Consider the following 27,705-nt stretch of genomic DNA (forward strand, 5'->3'; position numbering starts at 1 on the left):
CGCTTTTCCCGACCCCGCCTTTCCCGGTCCCGCTCTCTCCCGGTCCCGCCTCCCGGTCCCCTGGCCGTGTCCCCGCGCATGCGCTGCGGGGCGGTGCCGGCGGAGCGGCGCGAGCGGCCCTGCAGCTGAGGTGGGTCCGCGCCCCCGCCGCGCCCGCGCCCCGCGCCCCTCGCAGCGCTCACAGCCCCTCGCAGCCCCTCTGAGCCCCTCACAGCGCTCGCAGCCCCTCATAGCACCTCGCAGCCCCTCACAGCCTCTCACAGCCTCTCACAGCTCCTCGCAGCCCCTCGCAGCCCCTCACAGCCCCTCACAGCCCCTCGCAGCCCCTCACAGCCTCTCGCAGCCCCTCGCAGCCCCTCACAGCCCCTCACAGCCTCTCACAGCCCCTCGCAGCCCCTCACAGCCTCTCGCAGCCCCTCGCAGCCCCTCACAGCCCCTCGCAGCGCTCACAGCCCCTCAGAGCGCCCGGAGCCCCTCAGAGCGCCCGGCCCCGGCCGAACCCCCGGCACCCGCGCCCTCCTCCGGGCTGTCGGGCTGCCCCGCGCTCGCTGCCTCGGCCCGGCCCCTCCGCTAAGGATTTACCCCGCAGAGACTCCGCTGCGGCCCGCCCGGCTCTCCGGGCTCCTCCTGCTGCCCCGGGCCGTGCCCGGCACCGCCCGTGGCCCCCGGGGGCTGCGCGGTGACACCAGCCCTTCTGCCACCCGCTGCTAAATAGTCACAGAGCCGAGTCCCAGCAGCCCAGGCTGGTTGGGGCTAAAGGGACCTTTAAAGTGCGTCCCATCCCACACCCTGCCCTGGGCAGGGACACTTTCCACCAGACCGGGTTGCTCCAAGCCCCGTTCAGCCTGGGCTTGAATAACTTCCAGAGATGGGGCTGTCACCTCTTGAATCACAACCTCAAAATGCTTTTAATTTAATAAATGATCTGTGTCGTTTTACCTTCGCAAAGGCCCACAGCTGTCAGGGAGAGAGAGGACCGTGAATGACAGCAGGGGAGCGCAATGGAAACTGATTTTCCCTGTCTCAGCGATGTCTTCATGTTTTGTAGTGGTTGTACCCCACCTCTAATCATCACTTAATCATTCTGAAAAACGCAGCTCAGTCAGTCCCGTTTGAGGGACCGCAATGCATAGGTCAATCCACACACTCAATAGTAACTTTTAGATGTAGCTATTACTGCTTTTGGTAATAGACTGTCTCTGTACTCTTCAGTAGGATAACAAAAAGATTAAAGGTTACATGATATATTAATAATCTAGACTTCAGTGTTTTCTCTTTACACAGATCTCTTGATTTTGCATTTCTCAGAAATGTGTTTTTGGGAGTCCTTCACCCCACTTAGCAACACTGAGCTCCACATCTGTGGAGGACTTAATCCCAAAATAATGTGTACAAAATAAATGTGTTTGCACTTTTGTATTGCTTGAAAGCATTTTCAGGTTGTGATTCAGGTGGTGGCTGCCCCATCCCTGGAAGTGCCCAAGGCCAGGTTGGAAGGGGTTGGAGCAACCTGGGGTAGTGGAAGGTGTCCCTGGCCATGGCAGGGGGTGGGACTGGATGAGCTCTAAGTTCCCTCCAACCCAAATCATTCTGGGATTCTGTGATTTTTCCATCTTTTGTTTCCATCAGTAGTTTATGTGAAACACAGAGAGTACCTGCATATATAAGGCAAGATGAAGTAAGAGAGGGAGACAGTCTGCAGGGCCAGCTGCTCTGAGAGTGTCACCTCAGAGATAAAATTAGCAATGTAATCCTCTCTCATGATGTACTTGCTTGGCTGGATGCATAAACCGACCTGAAAAGTGTTTCTTCGACATGTTTGAGTAAATATTTCACTTTGTTGTAAATCCAATGATACCATTATGACTATTTTATCTTGTGTAATAGCAGTAAAATTGTAAGTGAGAGGAGTTATCTAGAAACTGGGAAATCTGACCTGGAGGAAGGTAGTTGTCTCATAAATCAGAGCTTTCCTTTTTATAGCTAGATCTAATTTAAGTGGTTCTACACTGTTTTCCTAGGTGTGTAGTCACCTTTTGCACTGTAAGTCCATTGAATGACCTGTGAATAACACCTGATAGAATTCTTCAGGTTTAGAACTGTCTTTTGAATTGGAATTTTCATATTACTCTGCTGCTTACCTAACATTTCACTACATTTTGTACTTTACTGGCAATTTTAGGTAACAGTGGAACCAACAGGAAAAGAGAGACTGTCAGAAGTAGAGATGATGAAAGAGAACAGGGATCACAGGTGGGCTGCTGCTGTGGGATCTCATTAAGCAGCTAAATGTGTACATTTCTCTCACAACTGTAATACTGCTGGTATCATCAAGGTCTACCAGAGGCTTTGACTCTACTTTTGTGATTGATTTGTGGTGGTACAGCATTATGCTTAATGGACAGAAAAGAATCTGTATGTATACGTGTGTATATATATATATATATATAAAAATATCTAAAACCAGAACTTATAGAAAGTCTTTAATAACATTTATACAGTTGTAAAGTTACACAAAGCTGAAGCCTTCCCTGCAGTGTTTCAATACAAGCTGAAAATAAAGCAATATTAATTGATTTTTATGATCCAAACTATGAGAAGAGCAAAAAGCAAAAGGAGCAGCTGGAAATGCCCAAAGCCAGCTAGGAATCCAAACCAGTTTGTACTAAATGAAAATGAATCTTAGGTTTTAGTCAGCTTTAAGTTTTAGGATAGTGTGATGTTTTGATTCTGTCTGTGTACCCTGAAAACAGTGCAGTGCAAGCAGTGGTCAGAATTCTAATGAGGCAATTCGGACACTTTTCTGCCTGCCTAATCTGACAAACTTGTACCTAAGGTCACGGACAGGTGGATTTGCTACGTCTGCTGTGAAGTAGCCATGAAGCAGCTCCTGCAGTGCAAGAGAAATAAGCTGCCAGAAGCCTAGTGATCCTGTTCTACTTACCTGGAAAGCTTGTTAGTTTCTTTAAATGGCAATAATAGTTCAGCAGAATTTTCCAGAGGACCTGAGATTCTTCATTTTGTTGAAACAGGAGAATGCCAAGCCTAGAGACATGAAGATTGCTAGTTTAGTCATTAGCATCCCACCTACTCTGTATTCTTTCCTTGGAAATGGCAAATTATTTCAGCCTGTTGGTTAATTCTCCCAAAAAGTCACCCTCAGTTATCACAAAGCCTTGTCTTTACTAAAATACAGTGACATGGCCTGTTAGAACAAACACGTCTGGCAGGGGTGCCTGGAATTAGCTAAACTCTGCAAAGCACTAGCAGAAATCAGTTCCTCAGCTGAATAAAGTGTCATTAATAGTGAGGAGTACAAATGTGGGAACAGATACAAGGGGCAGCCAGCAGAGCTCTGACACCTACAAGTGGATTCAGCAGAGCATTGTAATACCTTACCTGGCCCTCCAGGAATTAGCACCCCTCTGGAATCAGATAGGTGAACAGCGTTATATTATCCACATGGAAATAAAACTTAGGTATGTCAGTGACAGCTTCTCAAATGTGAACGTTCAGAACTTCCCCCAAAGAGTATGGTTATATTAAGAATTTAATTAATATTTATTAGTTTTCTGAAGCTGCTCTTTGTTCTTTAGTCAACTAAAATCATGCCAGCTTCCTCCAGTTCCTCCTACAAAATGTTTTGCCAGATGCTCCATTTGTTAACACATTTTTGTGTGCTGACACTTGGAAAATACATGTGTCCCTTTACTCATAATTTGCAGATTCAGATTCCTAGAGCCACTTCTGTAGTGACTGAACAGTATGAAACCAAGGAGTGCTGCTGTGGGGCTGTTCCTTGTGTGAATTGACCCAGGCAGGTAACCAAGGGCAACCATCAGACCACAGCTGAAATGCAAAGAGTGGATTTATTTCATTGTATAATATATATTTCATTATAGCTGACCTCTGATTCTTTCTACCCTGCATTTCCAGTACAGATTCCCGCTGAAGGTCTGTAATTCCCAGGAAGTCAGCACTGTTCTGCTGGGCCTCTGTTGGGGTCTGCTCTCACCAGCACCCGAGTGAGTGAGTCAGTGTGCCTGCCTCCCTGGCCCTGAGCAGGGCTGCTGGAGCAGTGGCACTGGACACCAGCTCTTGGCACCCAGGGAACCCACATGGATCAATTTTTGGAGGTTTTAAACCCCCCAGTTGCAGCTGCAGACTGGGGAAGCTGTGGGTGCTTGGCCCCTTTGGAGTTGACACTTCTACCAACACACCAAAGAAAGGTGTGCAAAGGAGGATTTGAGGCTCCTCAATCTTTTCAGACTTTTTAGTAGCCAAGGTATCTTAGTGGCTTTTCCCAAATTGTGTACAAATCTTTTGAAGTCACAATTTCTTCCCCCCCCACCCCAACTTAGAATCACAGAACAGTTTGGGTTGGAAGAGACCTTAAAGTTCATCCCATTCCACCCCCTGCCATGGGCAGGGACACCTTCCACTCTCCCAGGTTGCTCCAAGCCCCGCCCAACCTGGCCCGGGACACTGCCATGGATGGGGCAGCCACAGCTGCTCTGGGCAAACTCCATACCTGTATAGAAAAGTGATGTTTGTTTACTGAAATGGCTGGATACACTTCAGTTCGTGCATGTGATTTTCTTGTATACTAAGAAGCTGTATGTGTAATTTTAAGGATACTTTGTTTCTAAATAATTGGGAGGTATTTTTAATCAATCCCTAGCTTCATTAATGGTAGGGACTTTTTAACAAAACATGCAGGGAAGTGATGGGAATAAATGAAAGCTCTTTTTTTTGTCAGTGCTTGAACTTGATTTGGAGATAAGATCTATTTTAAAAATAGAATAAGATATTCTATCCTATTTTATTTACATTTTTTACTTATCTAGTATTTACTTAAATCAACAAAATCTTTGTTTTTTTCGTTGATTACAGTTGATTATATTTTACTTATATATATACTTATATTTGCCTACTATAATATCTTATATTTACCTACCTATAATATATTTACCTACTTTTTTTTTAGGTTTTGAGATATTACTTTAAATGCAGTTAATTTATACTTGCTGAAAATACTTCAGTGACATTCTGTGCTTTTACCGGGTGAGAAAAAATATTTTGTGCAGATAACAATGATATGTCCAGATAACAATGGAACATTTCTATCTAATTCTCTTTTCATGGCATTTCAAAATCAATGTATCAGTTTAACTGTTATTAATCTCACTTCACAAAATTATCTCTATAGCTCTGTGTTTACTTGTGTGATGCATGTAGACACACACAAATAAATATATATTTACTCGTTAATAACAGGAAATGAGGTGAACAGGATGAGCAGAGCTGGAAGATTCAGTTATTAAAACATGAGGCTGCTGTGGCCTGTTTGCCTCAATCCCTTCAAAGGCCGGGCAGACGCAGAAAGCAGTTTAGGGATGATTATCTGCATAGTCCCCGAGGCACTCCCCGCACAGCCTTAGGTTAAGAAAAGATCGTTGCTGGCTCCTCCCAGATTACCATCCCCGATCGGATTAGCCACAGGAAACACCATGGGAATTCATTCAGCTTCTCCTCTGTAAAACGTGACTCCCCTACAACGTGTTTCTTGTGGCTGATACTGCAACAATGAAGGGATCAGCTCTCACTCATTCTTTTTGCAGGGTAACAGGTAAGGTGTTGCACTGAAATTATTAAAACTATTAAAACTCATGTAAATTTACTATGGTGTTGACTGTATTAGATTTAAAAAGAATTCCTCTAACTTGCAGAGATAATTTTTAAACTTGCACTTCTGAGTGCTGTCAGAATGCTGACAGTTACTGACAATATTTCATTCTTCTGCCTGTAGTCAGTGTTACGAGTCTGAGAGTCTCTTGGTAAGCATGATATTCATGATCAAGGGTCCCGGAGTCACCATTTTTGTTTGTAGAACAGTTAATATATTCACTTTATGCCATCTCCTTGATAAGTCTCTCTAGTAATTACTGCCTGCCAGCCTGTTCAAGGTAGTTTAAAATAACTTCTGTTAACTCTTGGGTTAGCACTACCAGAGGAAGAGGTGATTTAAATAACGACTCAAGTCAATTGAGAGATATGTCCATCAGTTTAGCTTGCAGTTTCTTGCTATTTATGTCAAAAAATCTATGAATAGCAAACACTGAATCACCAAGCCAACACCACATAACTTTTTAATGAATTACATTCTCTTGTCTCTTTTGTACATGAAAGCAGTTAGAGTCCTCTGTAAATATCAAACTTGATGATTAAATGACATTCACCTTTTGCTAAGACACGTGGGGAATATTTTTTTCCCAAAGAGGGTAAAACACATGTAGAAATAACAAATCGTTCTGGTTATGGTTCCAGTGAAATCCCTGGAGTTTTACAGCAGCTGTAGTATCATTCTGCTGTGTAAATACTGTAAACTATATGAAAATTTGTTAAAATTTTTACCTAGTTTTCTCTCTGTCCTTCATCCGTGTGTTCATTTGCTTTTCCAATATTTTGGCGTTTGCTTACAGGTAGTAAACATTTCATATTTCAAATAATTGAGCTTTTTAACACAGCTCAGGAATTGGGGTGTGTGCCTACTGAAATGTGTGCTCCATGCTAAAACTGCCTTCCAGACTATGGTTAAAGTGTAGCTTAAGCATTCATGAAATATCTGTTACCAGTGAGCTTTTTCACTGATACAGGCATTAGAACAACAACCTTTGCATCTTGTTTCATTAATCATAATAATGAAGTTTAGCAAAAACCCCCAGTTATCATAATTTTTTACAAACCTTTAGAAATGCTTTGTTATTCCTGGCAATGTTAAAATTAGATAGTCTGGGGTAATTTAAAACACAGTTTCATTTACCAGTGCTTCCTGTACCTGTGACTGTGTCTCAGCCAATTTAGAAGATTTTTTGCTAGAAACTCTCATGATCTGCCAATCTTAAAGCATCAGATTCAAAGCCTGAATTGAGAGACAAAGTTATAATTTAGTAGCTCTTAACCACTTCATTAAATATAACCAGTCCTCTCTACACTATCCTATTTTTACTTAGTCTTAATCATCTAAGTTATCTTTAGTTATCTGCCTAAAACATCTCCATTAGTGCAGTTTACTGGATTTTGCATTTTGGCAGTGAAACTTTATCCCGTGTGATGTTATATTTAGACATTCTGTTGATTTCTGTGGGACTGCTCACAAAAGCAAAGCTTCGTAGAATTAGGCCACAGGAAATTTGAGAGGTGTTACCCAGTGCTTAGGTACCAAGCTGCCCTGGCCCCTACCTGCAGTGAATTGACTATGTTCCTTTAAAATTTTGGCTGCTTGGTAGTTAGTTACACGTGACTGCAACAGGGAGAGAACAAATTCACTTTAGAAGACAAGAAAACAGTAAAAATAACCTCAAAATTTCATGTGACAGGCCTAAGCATCAGCATTTGCCTCTATTGTATGAATATATTTGAGGTTTAAAATATTTTTTCCCATCTACTGATATTTTAAAATGGAGAACTAAAATTTTTTCATGTTAATACATACATACACATCTTTTTAAGTGTATGGTCCTCTGGGGCATTCTTCTTTAGCAAAGCCACACGAATTAAAGATTTGGGCCCTCGCTGTCAGTGGAGAGGTGCACAGGGGCGCAGCCTTACACTGGGATTACTGTCCGTGCTGGCAGCTACACTGCCCTAACTGGAATCCTTCCAGCTGGGAATGCAAGCCCTTCTCTCTGTCTGAAAACGTGTTCTGAACTAAAAGATAGTAATTGCATTCATTAAATAACCATCCTAATTGCTGAGATAGAGCAAGACCAGCATCTTCTTGTCTCCTCGCTTTTTGGCTGTATAGTTGTTTTCTGGCTGCTGCAATATTGGACATTGCTCCTTTCATTTCAGTCTGGAGCAAAAATTCAGCCCAGTCACTGGAAGCCACTGGTTTCCAGATCCCAAAATACCAGAAAGGAATCTTTTTTGTGACAAGGCAGAGTTGTTAATTTGCTGGCTCCTGAGAGCCAGTGAGGAGTACTGCGTGTGGAAGGCAGCCTTTGGAAGGAGCATGGAACCTGCTCCTTGGGATCCCTGATGTCCCTGATGTCCCGCTGCCTGCGTGGCACTCTACTGCTCCACCTGCGACCTTACAAAGAGAAGTGCCTTTGTTCCAGAGGGAATGGCCGTGGGCAAGAGGCTTCACTGCTTAGGAGAAGGTGGCTGCCCGGAGCGAGCTCACCCCCAGCGGCACGAGGTGCCCACACTGCTTCCTCTGCAGGAAAGCCACCCCTGCATGTGTGAAGCAGCGAGTGGGACTCGGCAGCTGTCGTGTTACCAAATGCAATACGTGAATCGAGTGCAACAGGAAATAAAAATCCCTTCTGGTAGGAATTGTTCAGCTCAAAAGCGGGGGGAAAGAAAAGGCGACTCAAAACTGCCTACAGACATCAAACCACGGATCAAATCCACGCCTGGAGGCACCTCCTGAGATACCCCGAGCGCTTGGCATCAGGATTCCAGGAGGTTCCTTGGGCAGTGTGGTCCTGCTCTTCCCTCCTGCCGGCCGACAGCACAGCCACATTTCCCGGTGTTTGGTGTCAGGAGCCGGGCTGTTCCCGCTCGCTGGATGGCAGCGCTGCCTGTGCTGGAACAGCGATGGAACCTCACCGCAGGGAGACACCGCTCCTCTCCTCTCGCTCGGGGAGCCGGGATTAAAGGGCGGCCTCTCTGCTGTCATGGCAATAGGAATGCACGGCAGAGATAAAGCAGCAGAGCTGATTAAGGCGATATGGTGATTGCCACAAGGTACGTGACTCGGATCCCCCAGGCAGCTCGCGGGCACCGTGACCTGGAATAACGCTCCGGGCTGTGCCTTCCGCAGCCACCGAGCGTTCACGGCATGAGCAAAATGCTGAAGAATGTCTTTAAAATGTGAATATCTGGTACAGAGATGATGCAGGAGAGAGCTGTTGCTTTTACCTAAGCACTATTTTTACTTCGACACCCTTTTTATCGGTGCAGAAACGTAATGCCCCTCTCTAGGAACATCAGCACTGAGCTGTGCCAAATTACCACATTACATCTGTTTGAGGGAGTGCAATTTAACAGCTGTCAGTCAAGTTTAGCAAACTGAAAGGCACAGACAAAATATTCAAGTCAGTTGGGCAGTGCAGGAATTATGGATTTGGTGTATAAATGAAATAAAATTGGTTAGACAAGAAAGAAACACATAGCTCACCTCTGCCACTTAGAAGAATCTTGCTAGTATTTTGTAATACTCTAGGTATATTGTCTTCTGCACTAACCTCCATCTCATCCCTTTCCAGTTAAGAGTTCTTATCAGCCTGATTCCTGAGTAAAAAAAAGGAAAATAATTTTAGATGATAGAAATATCCCTGATATTTTTTCTCTCTCTTTTTTTTTTTTTTTTTTTTTTTTAATCTCTTGAGTCCAAGGAGATAGGAAAACTAAATAGTCATAGTGGTGGTGATTCTGCTGTCCATGTGATGAGATATCTTTTTCAAATGTTATCTGGACAAGCTATTAAGAATTTTGGAGAAATTTCTGAGAAATAGAAACCAACAATTTTTGTTAATCCAGCACTATTAACTCTAAAAAAGAAATTCTGGGGATAAAATCAAATTATTTATTTAGGTACAAAGTTTCCTCTGATAATGGAAGCCATCACTTACTGATTTCAAAGCCCATTGAAGAAAAAATAGAGGTTTTGAAGCTTCTCCAAATAGAATGCAATTATATGAAGGTACTTTATTAAAAGATTGACTTTTCAGAATACAGAGTCAGATGGTCAAGTAGCTGAGTAGAAAACGCTCCAGATACTCTTTTAATCTTTATTTAGAGTATTCTTAATTCATATTCTTCTTAATGTACTTACATTAGAAATACATTTCTGAGCATCTCTGAAGTTTCAGAAGGCTCTTTGTCTTTCACTGACAAATGTAATTCTCATCCCTTTGAGAGGACTGGTGCAGCACTATGAAAGGGTTCTTAATGGGGATCTGTGATCTGTTCCCACCATTAGGCATCTTGAAAAGAACAGAGCTGTACTGGGTGACTTTGTGGAATAAAGTCCATTAGCATTGTTGGAAGAATAATTTATTCAAATATGTGGTAGATAATGTACTATCTGAATGAATAAAGTTTGTTTAAATACTTACTACAAAAATAAATATGCAGAATTAGAGATAAAAGCTGGACAATGAACAGCAAACAGCACCACACAGGCCTGTTGTATCACCTAATCCCTACAAGACTCTTCTATTTTTTAATGTATTTTTTTAGCAAACTGTCTTTTAAAACCCTATTTATGCTGCTGAATCCTAATACTGGTTTTGTAGATTTGGGAACCCAAGGTTTGTCTGTTTAGCAAAGTTTCTATAGTTAACGATACAGCAGATGTACTTAGTTTGGTACAAAAAACCTTTTTTTTGTTATGCTTGCAGCTATTTTCCTATAGAGATAAGAGAAACAGAATGGTGATCTTATACTGAGTAAGAATTTCCACTCAAGAGCCATGTAAAGAGTTTATTTAACCATCACAGTGACTGATTATTGTGTCCATATTTACAGCTTCCCTTTATCTTTCTGTCAGATAGAAGGTCTTCAGAGCAGGACCTACCTTGTATTAGCAATAACATTAGAGAAATCTGTCTTCTGCTTAGAGACACTCCTGGGTTCAGTTTCCTTGTTAGAGAAGTATCATCACAGATGTGATTTCAAACCCCAGGAGTGGAGGGAAGAGAGCAGACAGGGCACGTGGATTGTAGACAATCTGTCTTACCAAGTACCAGCCCATGCCTGACTGCCCAAATCTTGAATGACTCCATCACCAGGTGCCAGATACTTGGCTTTATTTTGCATTTTTTGAGCTTCTGTTGTAGATTCAGTGAATATTTTATTGTTTCAACAGGTACTGCAATGGCTGCAGGAGTTTTGCTGCAAAATGAACTACCATACTCCTCGCTGATAGAGAGCAGTGTGTATCTGGCAAATATGAATTCAGGTAAGAATTTGTCTCTGATGTGCCATTCACAATAAATGCTTAGACCAATTCTGGAAAAAAATCCACAGAAAATTTAAAAAACCCTCAGAAATATTATCCATGTTTATAAACTTAAAATGTCTACAACAAAACCAAACTGCATTATTTCATCAACATGTTGTGGTGATAATAGGTTGATCTTTTCTGTAATTTTCATTTTGTCAGATCTCGTGATGGAAGAAACGATGCCATTTTTGTGTTGAGAAACTGCCTAGCTCTCTGAAAATACAAACCTGCCTTCAACAAAACTCCCCTTTCTAATTATTTAAACTTTTACAGGATGCAATTCTTTCTTACCGTTTTGGGTGAGTGCTTGTTTGCAAACCTGCTAGGTTCAGTAGGAAAATAATGATGTGCAGCATTTTATTTTCCTCATTTCTGGCTCCATTATCATTTGATATATACTGAAAAGAAGTTTCTGGGAAGAGAAAGAGAAAAATAATTAAATATAAGAAAGGAATATAGTTAATTAGAAAATATTTTTCACATTTCTTGGATACAGGTAGCACTTGAAATAGCCTTTTTCATCTCCTTTCTCTTCCACCCAATGCCCAAAATAAAAGCATATTTACATGTTTCCTCACCTGTTGATATTACTTGTTTCATCAATGATTCACTGATGAATGAAGAGTCAAGGTTTTGAACATTTTCCTTTCCTCACACGATACCGCTGCTGATGTTTCAGGCCTGGTACCCACTGCAAATGTTGCCACGTCTCTGTAAGAGCTGGGGAGCAGCAGTCAAAGTTCAGGCCCTCAAGTGCTGTCACTGTCTAGAAGCAGCAGATTTTTGCCTGGTGAATTTGTCCCAGAAGAAGACAGGGAGCTTCCTCTTATGCAAATTCCTCTGTACAAGTTTTGTAGTACAAGAAGAAACACAGACTGACAATACTTTGTATTTTAGGAAAATGAAATGGGATTAATTTGTTTATTGACGAAGTTAAAGTGGATTTTCTTGATCTCCCCAGCCTTCCTCTTTCCATACAGTCTAATGTAGAGATACTGGGATGACAGAGGCTTTTTACATCAATATAATCCATTCTTCACACAGTTGCTTTTCTGAGTGCTGCAATCTTCCTGGCCACCTCATTCTCCTGCTTAGCACACTGGAAGCAAAGTGGGAGGCAATTTGCCACCTCATACCTACCTTCAGAAGCCTGAAGCACTCAGCTGACACACCTTCTCCTCCACATGAGCTGCCTTCTCTCAGGCTGCAGGGTTAACAGCTTTGCTTCATAAAAAAGCTGTGCCCTGAAAAAAAAATCAGCCTTTTGTTTGGAATAACAAATTGTGTTTTGTTAGAAGATGTGAATGGTCCAGGCAAACAGTCTACAATTCATCATGTACTGAAGCATTTCAGCAGGAACACACTAATCCCAATCATTACGCAGCTAATGATGCATTTTGGAGCAGCGAAGTGGAGGAGGAGAGGTGGTTGTGGAATGAAGAACCAAGAGGTGGGGGAGTATAATGTACTTCCTTACAGATCTCTCAGGAGGCAGAGCCTCCAGCTACATTTTGATTGTTCTGTTGAATCGAGTATTTTGTGTCTTAGTGAGTTCTGAATGCCTGTTATTGAGCAGGAACTAAATACTCCCATTGTTTATGAAAAATATTTTGGTTGTTCCCAGCGCGTTTTGAAAATTACCTACTTGAAATGCAACTATTTTCATCAAGCGGCGGAACAGTTTGTCCCAAGCAGACGCAATCCCTGTGGAAGGGAGCAGCCCGGGGCTGGCTGAGAGCAGCGCCTGCATCCTCCGTTACCATGGCGACAGCTCAGCCCGGGGGACCAGCTGCCGGAGCGCGCTCGGGGATGCTCCGCTCCCCGCAACTTCAGCGCTGAGCAACTTCCCCTCCGCTCAGAGCGCCGCGGGCAGCGGCGCCGGGCGGAGCTGGGTCCGGGCAGCCATGCAGCCTTCCCCCCGCAGGCGCTCGGCCGTCAGCATCTTTAGCCATTTCTTCCAGGGGCGGAGGCATTCCTCCTCCGATCCCCTTCTCCGCCTGAGCCAGCGGCGCCGCAGCTCCGTGGTGGAGCTGCTCTCCTCGTCCACGCACCGGGTCATGGTGGCTCTGTCGTCGCTCAGCCCCGAGGAGCTGGATGCAACTTTTCCTGAAAAAAAAAGTAAAGTACTTTTCATTGAGACTGTTGGCAGTTCTGGGTATTTTCTCGGTATTACTATACTTTTGTTCTGTTAGCTGTATTTTTTATGTGTGGATAAAATAGTGGGGTTTAATTTTCTTCCTGTATTTTGTATTCTACATTTTGTTCATTGTTTTCTTATTCAAGTGTCGATACATGCTTTTTACTCTAACAGCTCAGTTACAAACAACAGGTAGAACAGAGCACACATTCATGTATACACCAAGGATATGGTTAACTGTTTTGGATTTCAGGTTGAAGAGGACTGTGACTTTTTTTCAGCTGCATGGGATGTCACTCACGTCTAACTTCATCATAAAAAATAACTGGCAGTAGTGCAAACAATTTTTCCCCCTCGGAATCCTTACTTGAACAATGAGCCTGAAATGCATATTGCATGTATTTGCGGTGTTCGCAGTTCCCCATGAGGCTGAACCGGCACTGTTCAGGTGGAGGTGCTGTAGGGAGCTCCCTCACTAACGTGGCTCTTGTGTCGCAGGGAGCTCCAGGCGCCCCACGGCCAAGTACACGAAGGTGGGGGAGCGGCTGCGCCACGTCATCCCCGGGCACATGCAGTGCTCCATGGCCTGCGGCGGCCGCGCCTGCAAGTACGAGAACCCGGCGCGCTGGGCCGAGCACGAGCAGGCTGTCAAGGGGCTCTACTCCTCCTGGTGAGCAGCTCAACACAGCAAAATAGCTGGGCTTTTTTTTTTTTTTTTAATCAGCTGCTAAGTGTAAAGCATAATGAGAATTTGATTTGGAATTAGAACTTGACGTAGTGGCTGTTGTACACAGCCCAGGAAAGACAATGAAAGGTTTCTGTTGACTTACAGTGAGTTTGGTTCACATCCAAAAGAATAAATACTTATCTGTCATGAATTATAAAAAAGCTGTTCTGGGCTACTAAGGATTAGGATGCAAATTAATTAAACGTGTTAATAATAGAATTGAAAAGTAAAAGCATTTGCTGCAGATGAAATAATGTGGGCATGTGTTCAGAAGGATGTTCATGTGCAGCAAGAGTCACATGAAATGTATTCTTACGTTCTTACTGTTTTTCCTAACAGCAAATGCTTGAACAGCATTTACAAACCTTGGAGGGACAAACAGGGATCTGGGTCTATTCAAAGATTTCTATTCAAAGGAATTTTTACTTATGTCCTGGCATTTAAGCAGTTCCAGTAATTGTCTTTTGATAATATTCTACCTGTATCAGTTTAATAAGATTCATCATGAACACTGTGGCATAGTAGAATTTTTAAAAAGTAATTTCTAATTAGTCAGCAAGGTTATTTCTCTCTCTCTTGAATATAATGGTATTCTTATTTTGGAAGACTCATACCCAGGAAATGATTCATGATAACATTATTATCTACTTTTCTAATTTCTCAGGATAACAGATAACATTCTGGCTATGGCTCGACCCTCGACAGAATTAATTGAAAAGTACAACATTATTGAGCAGTTTGAAAGGTAACAAATTTAGTCATTATTTATTGTAAGTATTACTGGTGTAATTCCTGATCCGTTTTCTCTTTCAACATAGATTTGGATTGTTGATAAAGATCCTTTCATTTTAACGCTCTACAGGTAAAGATTTATTCTCCACTAAGAATAAACGTATGTTTCAGAAAATAAGGGATAATGAGATTTTGGCTGCATGTAATACTTTGACTCATCTATTCCTTCCTTAAGATGTGCCATAAAAACCGTAATTAACCTTCAGCGTCCTGGGGAGCACGCGAGCTGTGGGAACCCCCTGGAGCAGGAGAGCGGCTTCACCTACCTTCCTGAGGCTTTCATGGAGGCTGGCAGTAAGTTCCCTCCTGCTGCTGTTCCTCATTAATTATTGAGTTTGGCATTTAAGGATATTTTTACTTGAATTCCTGTGAGTTAAACGCAGCTGTGTAAGAAATATTGCACAAAATGGGATGTAGATGTGAAACCTGGCAAACAAAATAAAGAGCAAGCAACATATTATTGAAGATTGTGTATTATGCAGAGAGAGATGGAGGTTTGTGTTCAGGTGTTTAGAAAAAAGGGCAGGCAACAGTTACATTTTTCTTTTTCTTCTGCATTCACAAATATCTGAACCACGAAGGGTGTGTCAAATTCTGGTACACTCATGTTTTTGTATCTACCCTATAAAAGGTTATTTCATGTGGGGACACTGCTACTGACAGTGGTTTTGTATTTTCATATTATGGTGAGAAAAGAAAGTTCCTCTCCATAGGAAGCAGCTGTTGACTGAAGAAGTGCTTTTATTTCTGAAAAGAAAAAATTACCCTTTTCCTATATATAGCTTGGTAATTTTGCATGAGTCACTGTTTTGTTACACCTTTTACATTCTAGCTGAACTTGAGTTTGACAAATCTTTGCTAGCTTCATGTATCTATCAAATTTCAATAGCAAGCATACACTGAAATGGGAAAATAATCTCTTGCAACCAAGGTCTAGTCAGATTTTAAGCTCCATTATGTAATTTTAGTACTATAATTTCTTATTAGTAATCTCTACTCTGCATATAGAGCTACACATTTCACATTCGGTGTGGCAGAAAATCACTGTCTCTCTTTTTATTTTAGTTTATTTTTATAATTTTGGATGGAAGGATTATGGAGTGGCATCTCTCACGACTATCCTTGACATGGTGAAAGTGATGGCTTTCGCCCTGCAGGAGGGGAGGGTGGCTGTTCACTGCCATGCAGGACTCGGGAGGACAGGTACGTGCCCCATGCAGGAGCAGCACAAGGGTTCCTCTAGAAATTCCAACCCTCTCTGCTTATAAACTGTTCAGAGCTGGGCTACATTCTACATCGTTGCAAGATGTACCTCTATAAAATGGTTAAAAGTGCTGAACTACTTTGTCCAAATGTCCTCAATGGCTAGAGGAAATCGGTTTTAGTGTATTAAAACCAAAGACCTGTAAGGTTAGAGAAGTTTTTAATCTGTATAATGGTTCCATTACATTCAAATGTGACAGTTGCTTTTGGTGGGGAAAGATTCTCCTGGTACACTTTCATTGTCTAGTATTTATTACACATTCACAAACATGCCACTCACTGTTGGACGAGGTAGATTTGGTGGAGCACCTAAGATTTAATTTGCTCCTTTCAAGTCCGTTTTGGTTGTGCCCTCCCCATAGAAGCCCCATTGCTCCTGTGTTTGCGAATGGTGGAGCTCCTGGAGAGGCTGTGGTGAGCTCCCACTGCAGTGCAGTGAGAAGGGCTTCACTGTCTGGTGGTTCTGCACACGCAATTACATTTAAGTAACAGCATCATGTAATAGAGGACACTGTGTCTTCACCTATATTAATTTCTATCCCATATTTCCACTGAGTATTTGTTTTAGTCTGACAGTTCCTCAACTAATCCTGTCTTTGTATTTTCCAGGTGTTCTAATAGCTTGCTACTTAGTTTTTGCCACAAGAATGAGTGCTGACCAAGCAATTCTGTTTGTCAGAGCAAAAAGGCCCAACTCCATCCAGACCCGGGGGCAGTTACTGTGTGTCAGGGAGTTCTCCCAGTTCCTGGTCCCCCTGCGCAATGTCTTCGCCTGCTGCGAGCCCAAGGCGCACGCGGTGACCCTGTCACAGTACCTGACCCGCCAGAGGCACCTGCTCCACGGCTACGAGAGCAGGCACCTCAAACACGTGCCAAAACTCATCCACCTGGTGTGCAAGCTGCTGCTGGACCTGGCTGAAAACAGACAGGTGATAGAGGCAGAGCTGCTGGACATCCCAGACCTCTCAGCTGAGATTGAGAAGACCGTGTCCCAGCTGGCGTCCACGGAGCTCGAGCGGGAGCTGGCCAGGCAGGACAGCGACACGTCGGACTCGTCCCACACCCACTCCTCCGCTCTCGAAAGCCAGGACTGTCCCTTCTCCCTGGGACATGAATGTGACTCTTTTTGTAGAAGAAGGAATGTCGAATGCCTTCAGCCTCTTACTCATCTGAGAAGGTGTCTGAGCTACAGTGAGTCAGATCTCAGGAGAACTGGGTTTCTCTTGGAACAGGATGACACTGTCTGGACAGTGCCTGCTCAGATCTTAGTGAACAACAAACAGAAGGAGAACAGTGGGGAGGAATGTTCTGCCACAGGTGAAGCAAAGCCACAGCTGGAGTTAAACAAAGAAGCATTAGTGCATAACACGTGCACGTTCTGGAGTCAAGGGAAATTCAGTTTGGATGGACGGAAGGATGGCTCCTCACTTTATCACAGAAGGAATTCTACCAAAGAAATACAACGCAGCAGGACCTTTTCCTCAGGCCTCACATCCATCCACAATCCCAAGGAAACCGGGGTGTCGAGGAACAACTTTGCCAACGAGACTGGTCATAGGAAGGACCACAAGACCAATATATATGGCAGAAGAGTCTATCTCTCTGAGGACTCTGACTCCTCTTCTTCCTCTTCCAAAGTGAACTTTTCCATTGGATACGAAAGCCAAGGTAGCAGACATGTGTCAGAGACAATTCCACACATTGTTGTGCAGTCGGAGTTAAGTTTGGAAGCCCGAAGGGTTTTGGCAGCCAAAGCACTTGCAGATATAAATGAATTTCTGGGAGAGGATGAAGTGAAGCAGAAGGTAGAAATGTGGCAGGTAATTTTTAACGCAATTCCATGCTATGGGCTCTGCATATTTCACCTCAGTGAGTTCCTGGAATGGCAAAAATGCCACGTGGAGCTTTGAAATAGCACATTGGGATAGCAGTTTATACGAGGTCCAGTAAATGATTGTACTTGTCAGTTATGGGTCAGTTCTTGCACAGGCTGGCAAAATGCACCTGCAAATTCTGGTCTCTAGCAGGAGGGTGGAGGTTCTGGTTATGTTAATTTTCCTGACTGGGGGAAATTGATGGCATTATCTCTGGTTGTAGCGTGGCTGCTGGTGGCACAGAAGTAGTACAGGTTTTAAGGGTTTGAGTTGGTTATCATCAGTGCTTTCTCAGAACTGATCAGAGGATTCATGAGTAAAAGAAAAAGAATTTAGTAGAAACTTAATTGCTTATCCTCAAACCCAAATCCTCTTAGCAACATTTGCTTTGAAGCTGGAGTGCAAAGCTGGTTTACGTATTCTGGTGGAGTATTGGGAGGTTCTCAGCTGCACTGCTTATGTCATCCTTCTGTTTTAAAGAATCACTTGTTATTACTGCTGATTAATGTTGATACTCCAGAAAAAAATAGAAATTTTTTTGATAACTCCTAAGTGTTTTTTGTTGGAACATAAGCAGCCAAGTACTGCTACAATCAAAGAGAATACTGGCAAAGGTAAATAGATGATGCATTTTCAGATTTGTTTTGGTTTTTTTTTGTTTTAAGAGAGAACTGAATTCTCGAGATGGAGCTTGGGATAAAATCTGCACCGAGAGAGATCCTTTTATCCTCTGCAGCTTGATGTGGTCGTGGATAGAGCAGCTGAAAGAACCTATTATATCCAAAGATGATATTGACATGCTGGCAAAAAATTGCACAGAATCCCAGGATGCACTCTACTTGCTGAGAAAGGTACATATTGGATCTGACAATTCATTCTTTAACTTTAGGCAAGGGAATTGCACTTGAAAAAAGCCACTTCAATCTCTTGCAAAATCAGAATGAGAATTCATTCTGTATCGAATTGTGTAAGTTGTCACTCAATGCTATGTTGTCACAATCAATACCACAGCAATGCATATGACAAGAAAAATACCAGACAGAGCCTTGGAACACCACTCAGCAGCAGCTCAACTGCAGCACATTTCCCTGCACATCCTGCAGCTGGAGATCTGGAGGCAAAGATGAGAAACCTTTGTGACTCCGTGGTGGCTTTTGTTATGTCCCACCTGGCAGCTGCACTTCATGGTTGTCCCATTTGCTGTGCAAACATCTCAACCTGGCAGCTGTGGGAGAGCTGGGGCAAGGAATAGGATGAATTTGCTAATTCAGAGAATCAGAAGCCAGGCCTAATTCTTACAGAAGTCAGAACTGTGGCCACCTGTATTCTGAAATCCCTATGCAAACCAGTTACTTTTGATCCCAATTGTTCAACTGTGCTTTCCCCAAAGGTTAGATACACAGTAGATGAAAAAAATAAATAAAATTCTTCATTCTTGGTCTCTTAATTATACAAATTTCCTAACTCTCTGGGAACTCCTTGTTTCCCAGGTATTTATGAAGAAAATAGAGGCCCCAGACACTCAAAAATACAACTTCTGATTAATAGGTGGTCAGAACTTCATGTGCAGTCTCGATCTTCATGACATGATGTTCAGAATTCCCAAGTTCATCTGAAAACATTATGTTTCTTCCTGAAGTGTTCTTCCACTTAATCAGATTTAACTTTCTTTTCATATTACATAAAAACTGCTTGACACCTGTTATAAATGAATGGGAAAGGAACATTTTTTTAAAAATATCCTTATCCTATATTAATTCAGAATCCCACAATAGCTGTGTTGGCTGGACCTCTGGATATCTTCTAGTCCAAGTGTCTTGCTCAAAACAGAGTTACCTAGAGCAGGCTGCTTGTGTGACACATGCTCCAGCCCCTTAATTAAGCTGGAAAAGAGATGGGAAGGAGCAGCCACAAAGATCTGTTCCTCCCTTTATTCCTCCTTGCAAGCACTGCTCAGGTGTCTCTCTGCCAGCTTCCAGTGGTGACAGAGACTTGGAAGGACAGAAAGAGGTGCAAGATGGGGAAAAGAGCCCTGAACATGCACAGCATTTGGGGCTGAAAAGATCAAATCTCACCTTCCCTATGCCAGTTCACAAGAAGGGTACTGTTCATGGAGGGGATCTTGAAATTCCCAGAAATTCTGAGGAATTCCCACAGCAGTTTGTGGTACTCAGGAGAAGAGTTTTCCCATTGTGACTGAAATAATTATGCAGAGGCTCTTTAGGCTGGTGGGAATTCTCCACCAACTCCTGCACCTAAAGGTTTCAGTACAGGAAGGCACAACCTGATGTTCAAACAGCAGTTAACAAAACCTGACTGCTGAAATGCTTTTCATGGAAATATTTTTTCTAATGAGCTGCTGTTCCTTTTACCCACCAGGAACAGTGTCAGACTATCCTTTGTATTTTACACTGTGTAGTGAACCTGCAAGTGCTGCCAGCTGATGTGGAGGAGGCCTTACTTGCTCGTGCTATTAAAGCTTTCACCAAGGCAAGTGATCCTAAATAACTGTCTGTGATATTGTATTTACTTGGTTTAAATCATGAAAGGTGAATCCGTCAACAGAGGGAGGCCTCTGTGAGAAAGGCCACAGTAATTCCTTCACACTTCACAGTGTGAAGCTTATTTATTTCAGAGTTTACATTTTACAGTAATCACATACATAGAGAGTTGGAAATATTCTCAATAAAATTAAATTCTGTTACTACAGCCTTAATCCTGGAGTCTCATTTTTCTATTTCTGGATCACTGCCAGTTCATGGACATCTTCAAATTAGGGAAAGGGGTGACACTGACTAATCACTGGGAGTAGCTTACCAAAGGCTTTGGTAAATTCTGTACCACATGAAGTCTTTCCATCCAATTAAATCATTTTCTGAAATTATACTGCAAGTCAGTTACATTCCAGGCCTGTACCACAGGATGTGAATAACTAATTTTTGCTTTGGGCTCATTTAATAACAGTGACAGGTGAAGTTATTGCTCAGCTCAGATTTCTTCTCAGATTCAGCCAATGAAATCTGAACTTGAACAGAATGTTCACCATGCTGCTTCCTCATGTTTTGTAAAGCTGCCTGTTAAAACAATCTCTAAATTTCTTCTTCTTCTGGTTTATTTTAATGTCTAGTTAGTATAAAACTGAAAACACTTACCATTAAGCACTCCCTCAAAACCACGTATTTTCTTTGATAAATCTCAAAGCTCTTTTTTTTTTTAATGTTGTGCATCTACTTTGAATTTTGCTGTATGACATCTATTTAACAACTGAACTGAAACTTCTCTCTTTTATTAGACAAGCTTCGATTCTGAGAATGGACCATATGTTTACAATACCTTGAAAACTGTATTTAAACAAGCACTGGAAGAAAAAAGGAAAAGGAATAAAGAAGGAACAGAGAATCCTTCTTGATTTCTACACAGCTCTGGTGAAGCATTAGATGGGCCTACCAAATTATTTTGCATTTTCCAGCTACTGTATTTTGTGCTACCTGGCATGATATACCTAACTTTAGGTAATAGAAGTTATTAACAAATGATTTTATTTTTTTAGAGGGAGTTTTAGTGGCAATTGTTCAATCTACATAGTTTTAAAGAACAGCTCCATGTGACCATTCTCTGTAGCACTTGGTTTCAGGTACTGTGCTTTTATATTGTGAAGGGTTCTTCTGTTCTCAGATGTGTTTATTGATTTAGAAACCTCTGCTACTGGCAAGAAACCTTTTCAAGAGACACGACTGCCATAAGTTCAGTGCCATTATCCACAAAGGTTTAATGGATTGAGTTAACATTTATGTATTACATATGTTTACATTAATGGTATTTGATTTCACTTTGCAGAAAATAAATATTGACTGAACCTGTGAAGCTGCTTTTCCTTCCAGAAATTTTGAAATAAGACAAAAGTAATAATGGACAGATCTTGAGATCTGTTATTGACAGCAGACTATGTTTTCCTTTAGATCTCTTAAATAATTGTAACCAATGTATTTCTAGAAGGTGTTGCAGTAGAGAAATGCACTGCGTTGAGCAGTAGTCATCAAGCCCTAATTTAGACTTTTTTGGCTAAGAAAAACTGTTTTTAACAGAAAATTGATTGACGCATTTTAAGTGCTTTGAATAAGAGTAAACTTTTACCTTATTAGCTAAACTTTTATTGATCTTAAGTGAAAAAACACTTCATTATGAAATCTTCATCAAGATATGATTCTGTCCATACTTATATTCAGCATATACTTGCATAAAGAAGTGTGATATAATAATACTAAAAAAAATTAATCAAAATTTACTACCTGCAACGCACTTTGTAGAGGCATTGTTATCTAATAAAACAGAAACAACTGGGACATCATCATAACACAGTTTTGGATTACAGCCTTAGGAGCTGGACTGGAATGCCAGTTTGCAGAACAAACAGTTCTTCCAGTTTGATAGATTTAAGTAGTTAAACAAGAATCTATCATTTTCAGAAATATCCTTCTTCCTTTCTGTAAATGACTAACATTTAGAGGTAAATATAGACCAGTTTGAAATACAGATAATTTATACATGCCTCAACCGTTGGATGATTTTATACCAAATCCAAATTAAAAAAGCTACTTTGGCAGAATCATCCTAAAATAGGCACACTTGAAAGGAAAATATCACATGTGAATCACAAACACAAATGCAGCTTTGCAAAGAGCAAGGCAACATGACAGGCATTAGCAGTCAGGCTTGACAACACTAAAATGCACTTGCAAGTGTCTCCGTTTCCCAAGAAATTATTTGAGTTGATTACAGTTCCAAAAGAGCCAGCACCAACTCCTGGTGCTGGTTACTTCAGCTGTGTGTTTTAGCTGTTTATTTCTACAGCCCAAGACACTTGGGGTGTAGAACCAGGGCAGTATTGTTGAAAGCAGTGTAAGAACAAGGGCTTTCACATATCGTTAGCTCCAGCTACAATAACCTTTCTGAAGTTAATGTCAGGTGTTGGCATTTGAAAAATCACCTACACAGGATAGTGTAGAACTGGGAGCTTTTTTATTTAATACATTTTTTGGTGACTGACAAATGTGTTTAGAATTATGGCCAAACTGGCCACCACATCTGCTTGAACCCATCATGGATAAAACCAAAAACTGCCCATCTGAGCTAATAATCAAACCTACAAGCTTCAGCAGCCGCCTGTTAATTAATTTGTGACCCCAGTGATGCAAATTGGGTGACCAAATTCAGTAGCTGCAGGGAGCCTACAAGAAAGATGAGGAGAGACTCTTCACAAGGGATGGAGGGACAGGACACAGGGAGTGGCTTCCCAGAGCCAGAGGGCAGGGCTGGATGGGATATTGGGAAGGAATTGTTCCCTGGGAGGGTGGGCAGGCCCTGGCACAGGGTGCCCAGAGCAGCTGGGGCTGCCCCTGGATCCCTGGCAGTGCCCAAGGCCAGGCTGGACATTGGGGCTGGAGCAGCCTGGGACAGTGGAAGGTGTCCCTGCCCTTGGCAGGGGTGGCACTGGATGGGCTTTGAGTTCCCTTCCAGAATTGAATGAGGATTCTATAAAATCCTTGAAGAGCAAATAGTCCTTATGGGGTCCTCGTGCACCAAACCTGACTCAGCTCTGTGTGACAGCCTTGCAGCTGGGGGTGCTGTGTGGGCAGATTTCCCTTTACACTCCTCAGGAGCACTGCCCTGCCTTGCTCACTCTCAAATCCTGACCAAACGTTGCTGCAGCAGGATGGGACAGCAAGACCCAGCTGGCCTCTGCAGATCTGTTCTTCAGAGAATCCCCCTCCCACTGGAGAGTCACCTCCATACCAGCAGCAGCCTCCCCTGCAAGAACTACTGCAGTAGAGCACTGAACACTCATTCTCTCTATTGAGACTTCCCATGCAGTCACGTCAGAGGTGCAGAATCCTTGGATCCCCTCCGTGCCATACAGGACAAACCCCTCCACTGCTGTGGTGCTGTCCAGCTCTGCAACCATTAGGGCTCTTCTTTCTTGCCTCAAGTCCACAGCCAGCTCACTTCTAACGTGTGGTAAGATGTGGTAATCACCAAAATATCACTGTAAGGACTTTGAGTAGTAAAATGGTCAAGTTACACCCTGTGTAGCCAAATGCCCCCTTCTTTAGTGGCTGCTCTGGTGCTCTGCCATCTCACACACCGGAGTGTGGTTCATACATTGCAGCCCAGAGTTAGGTTTTTGCAACACTTAAATGAGTGTAGTCGGCAGGATTGCTAGGGATAAATTCCTACAGAACTAAATGGAATGTGCACCATCCCAGACTGGAGTTGAATAGGCCCAGAAATTTTGGAAAGAGGAGGACAAGGGTAGCAGAGCGAATAGAACAATGTAAAAATCAGCTGAAAATAAAAGGAGGAAATGATACAGGAGTTATTTGTGCAGTTTTGGGGGTGTGTTTATCTTGGGTGCAAAAGGAAATCAAAAGCTCTCAAATGCCCAAGAGATTGGAAATGTGGAATATACTCCATAGCAGAGTGTCAGACCTCTGGATCCTTAAAACAATTCATACTGTTCATGGTGGAAGAATAACAGCTTGAGCTGGTGCCTCTGAGGGACCCTGAACAACGAACCCCTGGGCTTTTATACCCTCACAGCTGAAGGGTGATAATCTGGGGTTTTACAGCTGTGTCTGAGTGCCTGGTCACTGGCTGGCAGCACAGGTCCCCAGGCCCTCTGCTGAGCCATCCCTGTCCGGCAGTCAAATTTAGTCTGTCAAATGGGGCTTTTCTCTCCGATCCACCACCAGGCCCACAGCAGCACATTGTCCTGAGGATGTAAAAATGCTTCTTCGTCCTGGAACACTCCTGTTGTGTGACACCCCTGAAAGCAGACTGGGAATCTGTGCAGATGTTGACTCGTTTCCCTCTTCCCAGAAGTGCTGCACACATCAAAACTCCTGGGTGTTTGTGCTCGCTGGGACACGGCCCTCTCCACATCTGAGAGGAGACCCCAAAAACCCCTCATGTACCTCACGAGAGACCCTAGCGCCCTGCACGCATTGGGAAAGATCCCAAACCCCCTGCATGCCTCACAAGTGACTCCAAACTACCCACATGACTTATGGGGGTCATCAGGCCCTGCACACCGGAGACGAGATCTGAAAACCTCCTCATGTGCCTCAGGAGAGATCCCCGCCCGTTGCATGCTTGAGGAAGAACCCCAAGCCCCCTGCATACCTTAGTGGCAAATCCAAGCCCTTCACACATGCCTCAGAGGGATCTCTGCCCCCTGCATGCCTTCCAGGGATCTCCAGTCCCCTGCACACTTAATGGAGATCCCAAACCCCCTGCATGCCTCACACAGGATTCCAAATCCCTTGTATTACATACGGGAGACCCCAGTGCCCTCCATAGTTCAGAGAGAACCTAAAATATCCCCGTGTATCTCACGAGGGACCCCAGCTTCCCGTGCACCTTACAGGGGACTCCAAAACCCCCACTTGCCGTTTGGGGAACCCCAGCCTAGCTACACTGAGTGTTTTGACCTGGAAATCAAGTGTGGTTGCAGCCGGGTTCTTGTGCCTCCTGGCGCTGCTCATCAGCCCCATCCAGCCCATGGCTGCAGCCCTTCCCCGCCAAGGCCTCACCCAGAGGAGCACACCCCATGCAGCACCCTGGATTGGTAATGGCCCATCAGTTAGGTCCCATCAAGTCTGTGTTAATTAGGGAGGACCTTTGATTTGCTTGCTGACATTGCTTGTCAGGCTGTGTCCCTGGAGATGCTCCTGATGGCTCCCCTCTTTTCCTGGGCATGCCACTGGAGGAGCTCCATGCCCAGATGATCCCGCTGAAAGAAACGTGCCCGCAGCCCAGGGACCCTCAGCATGGGCTCCCCCAGCCCCTCAGGGCCTCGCCGCTGGTCACAGCAGCGCCGTGCCTGGCTCCTGCCCGCCCGCACCGTGGGCATCCACGGCTGCTCCCGGACATGGAGCTCAGCCAGCGCTGGTGCCGTGTGGGCTTTGCTGGTGGTACCACCCAGACACTGCTGTGCCAGCTCCATCTCTTTATTGGAACATAAGAGCTGATTTTGGAAGCTCTCAGTCAAGGTTCAATTGAGCACTTCCAAATCCTTTCCTGAGAGTTTCACCTTCAGCTCTGGATGAAGGGCTGGGCCTGTGGCCTCAAAGCAGTGCAGAGCATGAAGGTGCAAATGAAAACTGGTCAGACGCAGAGCTGCTGCTGTAGCTCTTCTGGCTGTAGAGGTCTGGGGACCAGCCGCCAGCTTTCAGCTTTTCTTGAAGGATGTACCTGTGGAGAGAGGAGGTGTCTGAGGCCCCCAACTGCACCTGGCACACAGGGACCCTCCTCCCCAGCAGGGCCCAGAGCTGGCAAGGCTCCCCGGCACGGCTGCAGCTGCTGGCACACCTTGGCCCAGGTGGACAGCTGCCCCTCGAGGCCCCAGCCAGCAGGGGATGGCTCTGGGCAGGGTCCCTGGCCAGGAGCGGGCCCCAGAGCGCGTCTGCCTTTCAAGGGCAATCTCGGCCCCGCTCCTTCTCCTCCCCACCTTGCTTTGCCCCTGCCCGGTGCTCTTGGGGCTGCCCTTGGCCAGGCAGCCTCCGTGGGAGCAGCACTGGCTGCAGCCTGAGCGGGCTCCCCAGGACAAGGCCCAGCAATTAAGAGGCCAGTTAAAGCACTGGACAGCAGCAGAACCCTCAGCAGAGTTGTTTGGACAACCACGGACTCGCCACAACTCCACAGCAGCCTCACGGGGAATGTTTCCTGTCTACAAGCAGCCTTTAAAGGAAGCAGTTTGAGGGGGAGAGCAACAAAATACTCACCGTTTTCTCTTCCAGCAATACCAAACTCCAACACAGCACAACATCAAGACAAGCACTGCACCACCCACGATGGCCATGAGCTCCAGCAAACAACGTGTTCCCTGACAGAACCCATCTCCTGTCCCCTTCTGGTCACTGGGAACACGTGTTGTGGTGCTGGCTGAATCTGCGGGAGCAATGGGGAGCGTGGGCCCGTGCTGTGCAGCACTGCTGAGCTGGCAGCACGTTGCATACGGCCAGGACGTTCTCTGCTTCCCCGGAGCTGGGGCCTGCAGGCACCTTGCCGCCCCTGGGCACAGGCTGTGCCACCAACAAAGCCCAGAGGGCCGGGAGGAGAGCCCGGGGGCAGCGCAGCTGCTGGGGCAGGGGCTCCTTCGAGGGACACGGGCCAAAGCCATCCCTGCAGCAGCAGCTGCCCCGCGACAGCTCCCGCAGCGCAGGGGGACAGAGCCAGGCCCTGTCCGGACACACAGCAGCCCTGCCCAGTGTGGGAGCCAGGGCTGCCTCTGGGCCTGGGCTGGCGGCAGGGCTCCCGCTCGGGGCTGCTCCTGTGCCTGGGGCCTCTGGGCACTCGGGGCCGGCTCCGGGAGGCGGCTGCAGCAGGAGGGACGTGGGTGCACGAGTCCCGTTTGCCAGGGGCTGCGGAACGAGCTCCAGAGGCCTCGAAGCCAAGGCGCCTCCAGCTTTGGCTGCTGCCGGGCCCTGCAAGGGCGGCCCTGGGGGAAGAGCTGCTGCCACACAGCCCCGCCGAGGGCTGAGCCCGGCTGAGCCCGGCACAGCAATTACCTGCTGGGCCTGTGCCCGTGGCTGGCAGCTCCTCCTTTCCTGCAGCAGGGGCTGCCAATGAGCCCCTGCTTCCTCTGGGAAGTGCCGTCTTCTCCATGGTCATTTGGTCCATCCCTTGAGAAAGGAAAAGGGACAGCTGGGTCAGATGGAACTGTTCCCCATTTCACTGGTGGCATCGTCAGGAGGTCATGCTTGTAAAAAATTGGGGATAACTATCAGAAAACGTCTCAGCTTTTGGATCTGGGCCAGGGCCCTCCCTCCTCCAAACAGCCACCTCTCCTGAGAAGGAGCAGGGAGGGGATCCCGCAGGGCGAGGGCACCCACGGGCACAG

At 44.7% G+C, this 27,705-nt stretch overlaps 1 protein-coding gene and 1 long non-coding RNA gene across 9 annotated transcripts in view; one reads left to right on the plus strand and one right to left on the minus strand.

Annotated features, from left to right (window-relative positions):
• Nucleotides 1-12,630, minus strand: part of LOC121663896 — a 13,722-nt gene extending 1,092 nt beyond the window's left edge. The window contains exons 1-4 of one of the 2 annotated variants that reach the window (XR_006015808.1): nt 11,593-12,630; nt 11,306-11,426; nt 9,185-9,297; nt 2,945-3,045 (exon numbers count right to left, since the gene is read on the minus strand). This is a non-coding gene — a long non-coding RNA (uncharacterized LOC121663896). Of the gene's footprint in view, nt 1-1,549; nt 3,046-9,184; nt 9,298-11,305; nt 11,427-11,592 lie in introns of those variants that run through there. The other variant, XR_006015807.1, reaches the window with a different exon arrangement.
• Nucleotides 48-21,671, plus strand: PTPDC1 (protein tyrosine phosphatase domain containing 1). Of its 7 annotated transcripts, XM_042026652.1 has the most exons (11): nt 103-130; nt 2,183-2,253; nt 10,877-10,969; nt 13,650-13,821; nt 14,543-14,623; nt 14,846-14,964; nt 15,736-15,873; nt 16,543-17,753; nt 18,473-18,658; nt 20,187-20,297; nt 21,100-21,671. In XM_042026652.1, exons 3-11 carry the CDS (start codon nt 10,885-10,887, stop codon nt 21,214-21,216), a joined length of 2,220 nt encoding a protein of 739 aa, XP_041882586.1. In that variant the 5' UTR covers nt 103-130; nt 2,183-2,253; nt 10,877-10,884; the 3' UTR covers nt 21,217-21,671. The 7 variants fall into 7 exon arrangements, with proteins under 7 accessions (XP_041882584.1, XP_041882586.1, XP_041882583.1 ...); XM_042026650.1 differs by lacking the exon at nt 2,183-2,253 and having other exon boundaries at nt 48-130; XM_042026649.1 differs by lacking the exons at nt 103-130; nt 2,183-2,253 and adding an exon at nt 5,045-5,629.
• The last annotated feature ends 6,034 nt before the right edge of the window (nt 21,672-27,705 follow it).

This window comes from Corvus kubaryi, unplaced genomic scaffold, assembly GCF_017639235.1.
Source record: "Corvus kubaryi isolate FWS band 111438036 unplaced genomic scaffold, C.kubaryi_AGA036_p1.0 37285, whole genome shotgun sequence".
Taxonomy (NCBI): Eukaryota; Metazoa; Chordata; class Aves; order Passeriformes; family Corvidae; genus Corvus; species Corvus kubaryi.

Coding starts and splice junctions, on each gene's coding strand:
- PTPDC1 (XM_042026655.1), top strand. CDS start 12,919: ATGCAGCCTTCCCCCCGCAGGCGCTCGGCCGTCAGCATCTTTAGCCAT. Junction 13,133..13,649: donor AACTTTTCCTGAAAAAAAAA/GTAAAGTACTTT, acceptor CTTGTGTCGCAG/GGAGCTCCAGGCGCCCCACG. Junction 20,298..21,099: donor CTATTAAAGCTTTCACCAAG/GCAAGTGATCCT, acceptor CTCTTTTATTAG/ACAAGCTTCGATTCTGAGAA.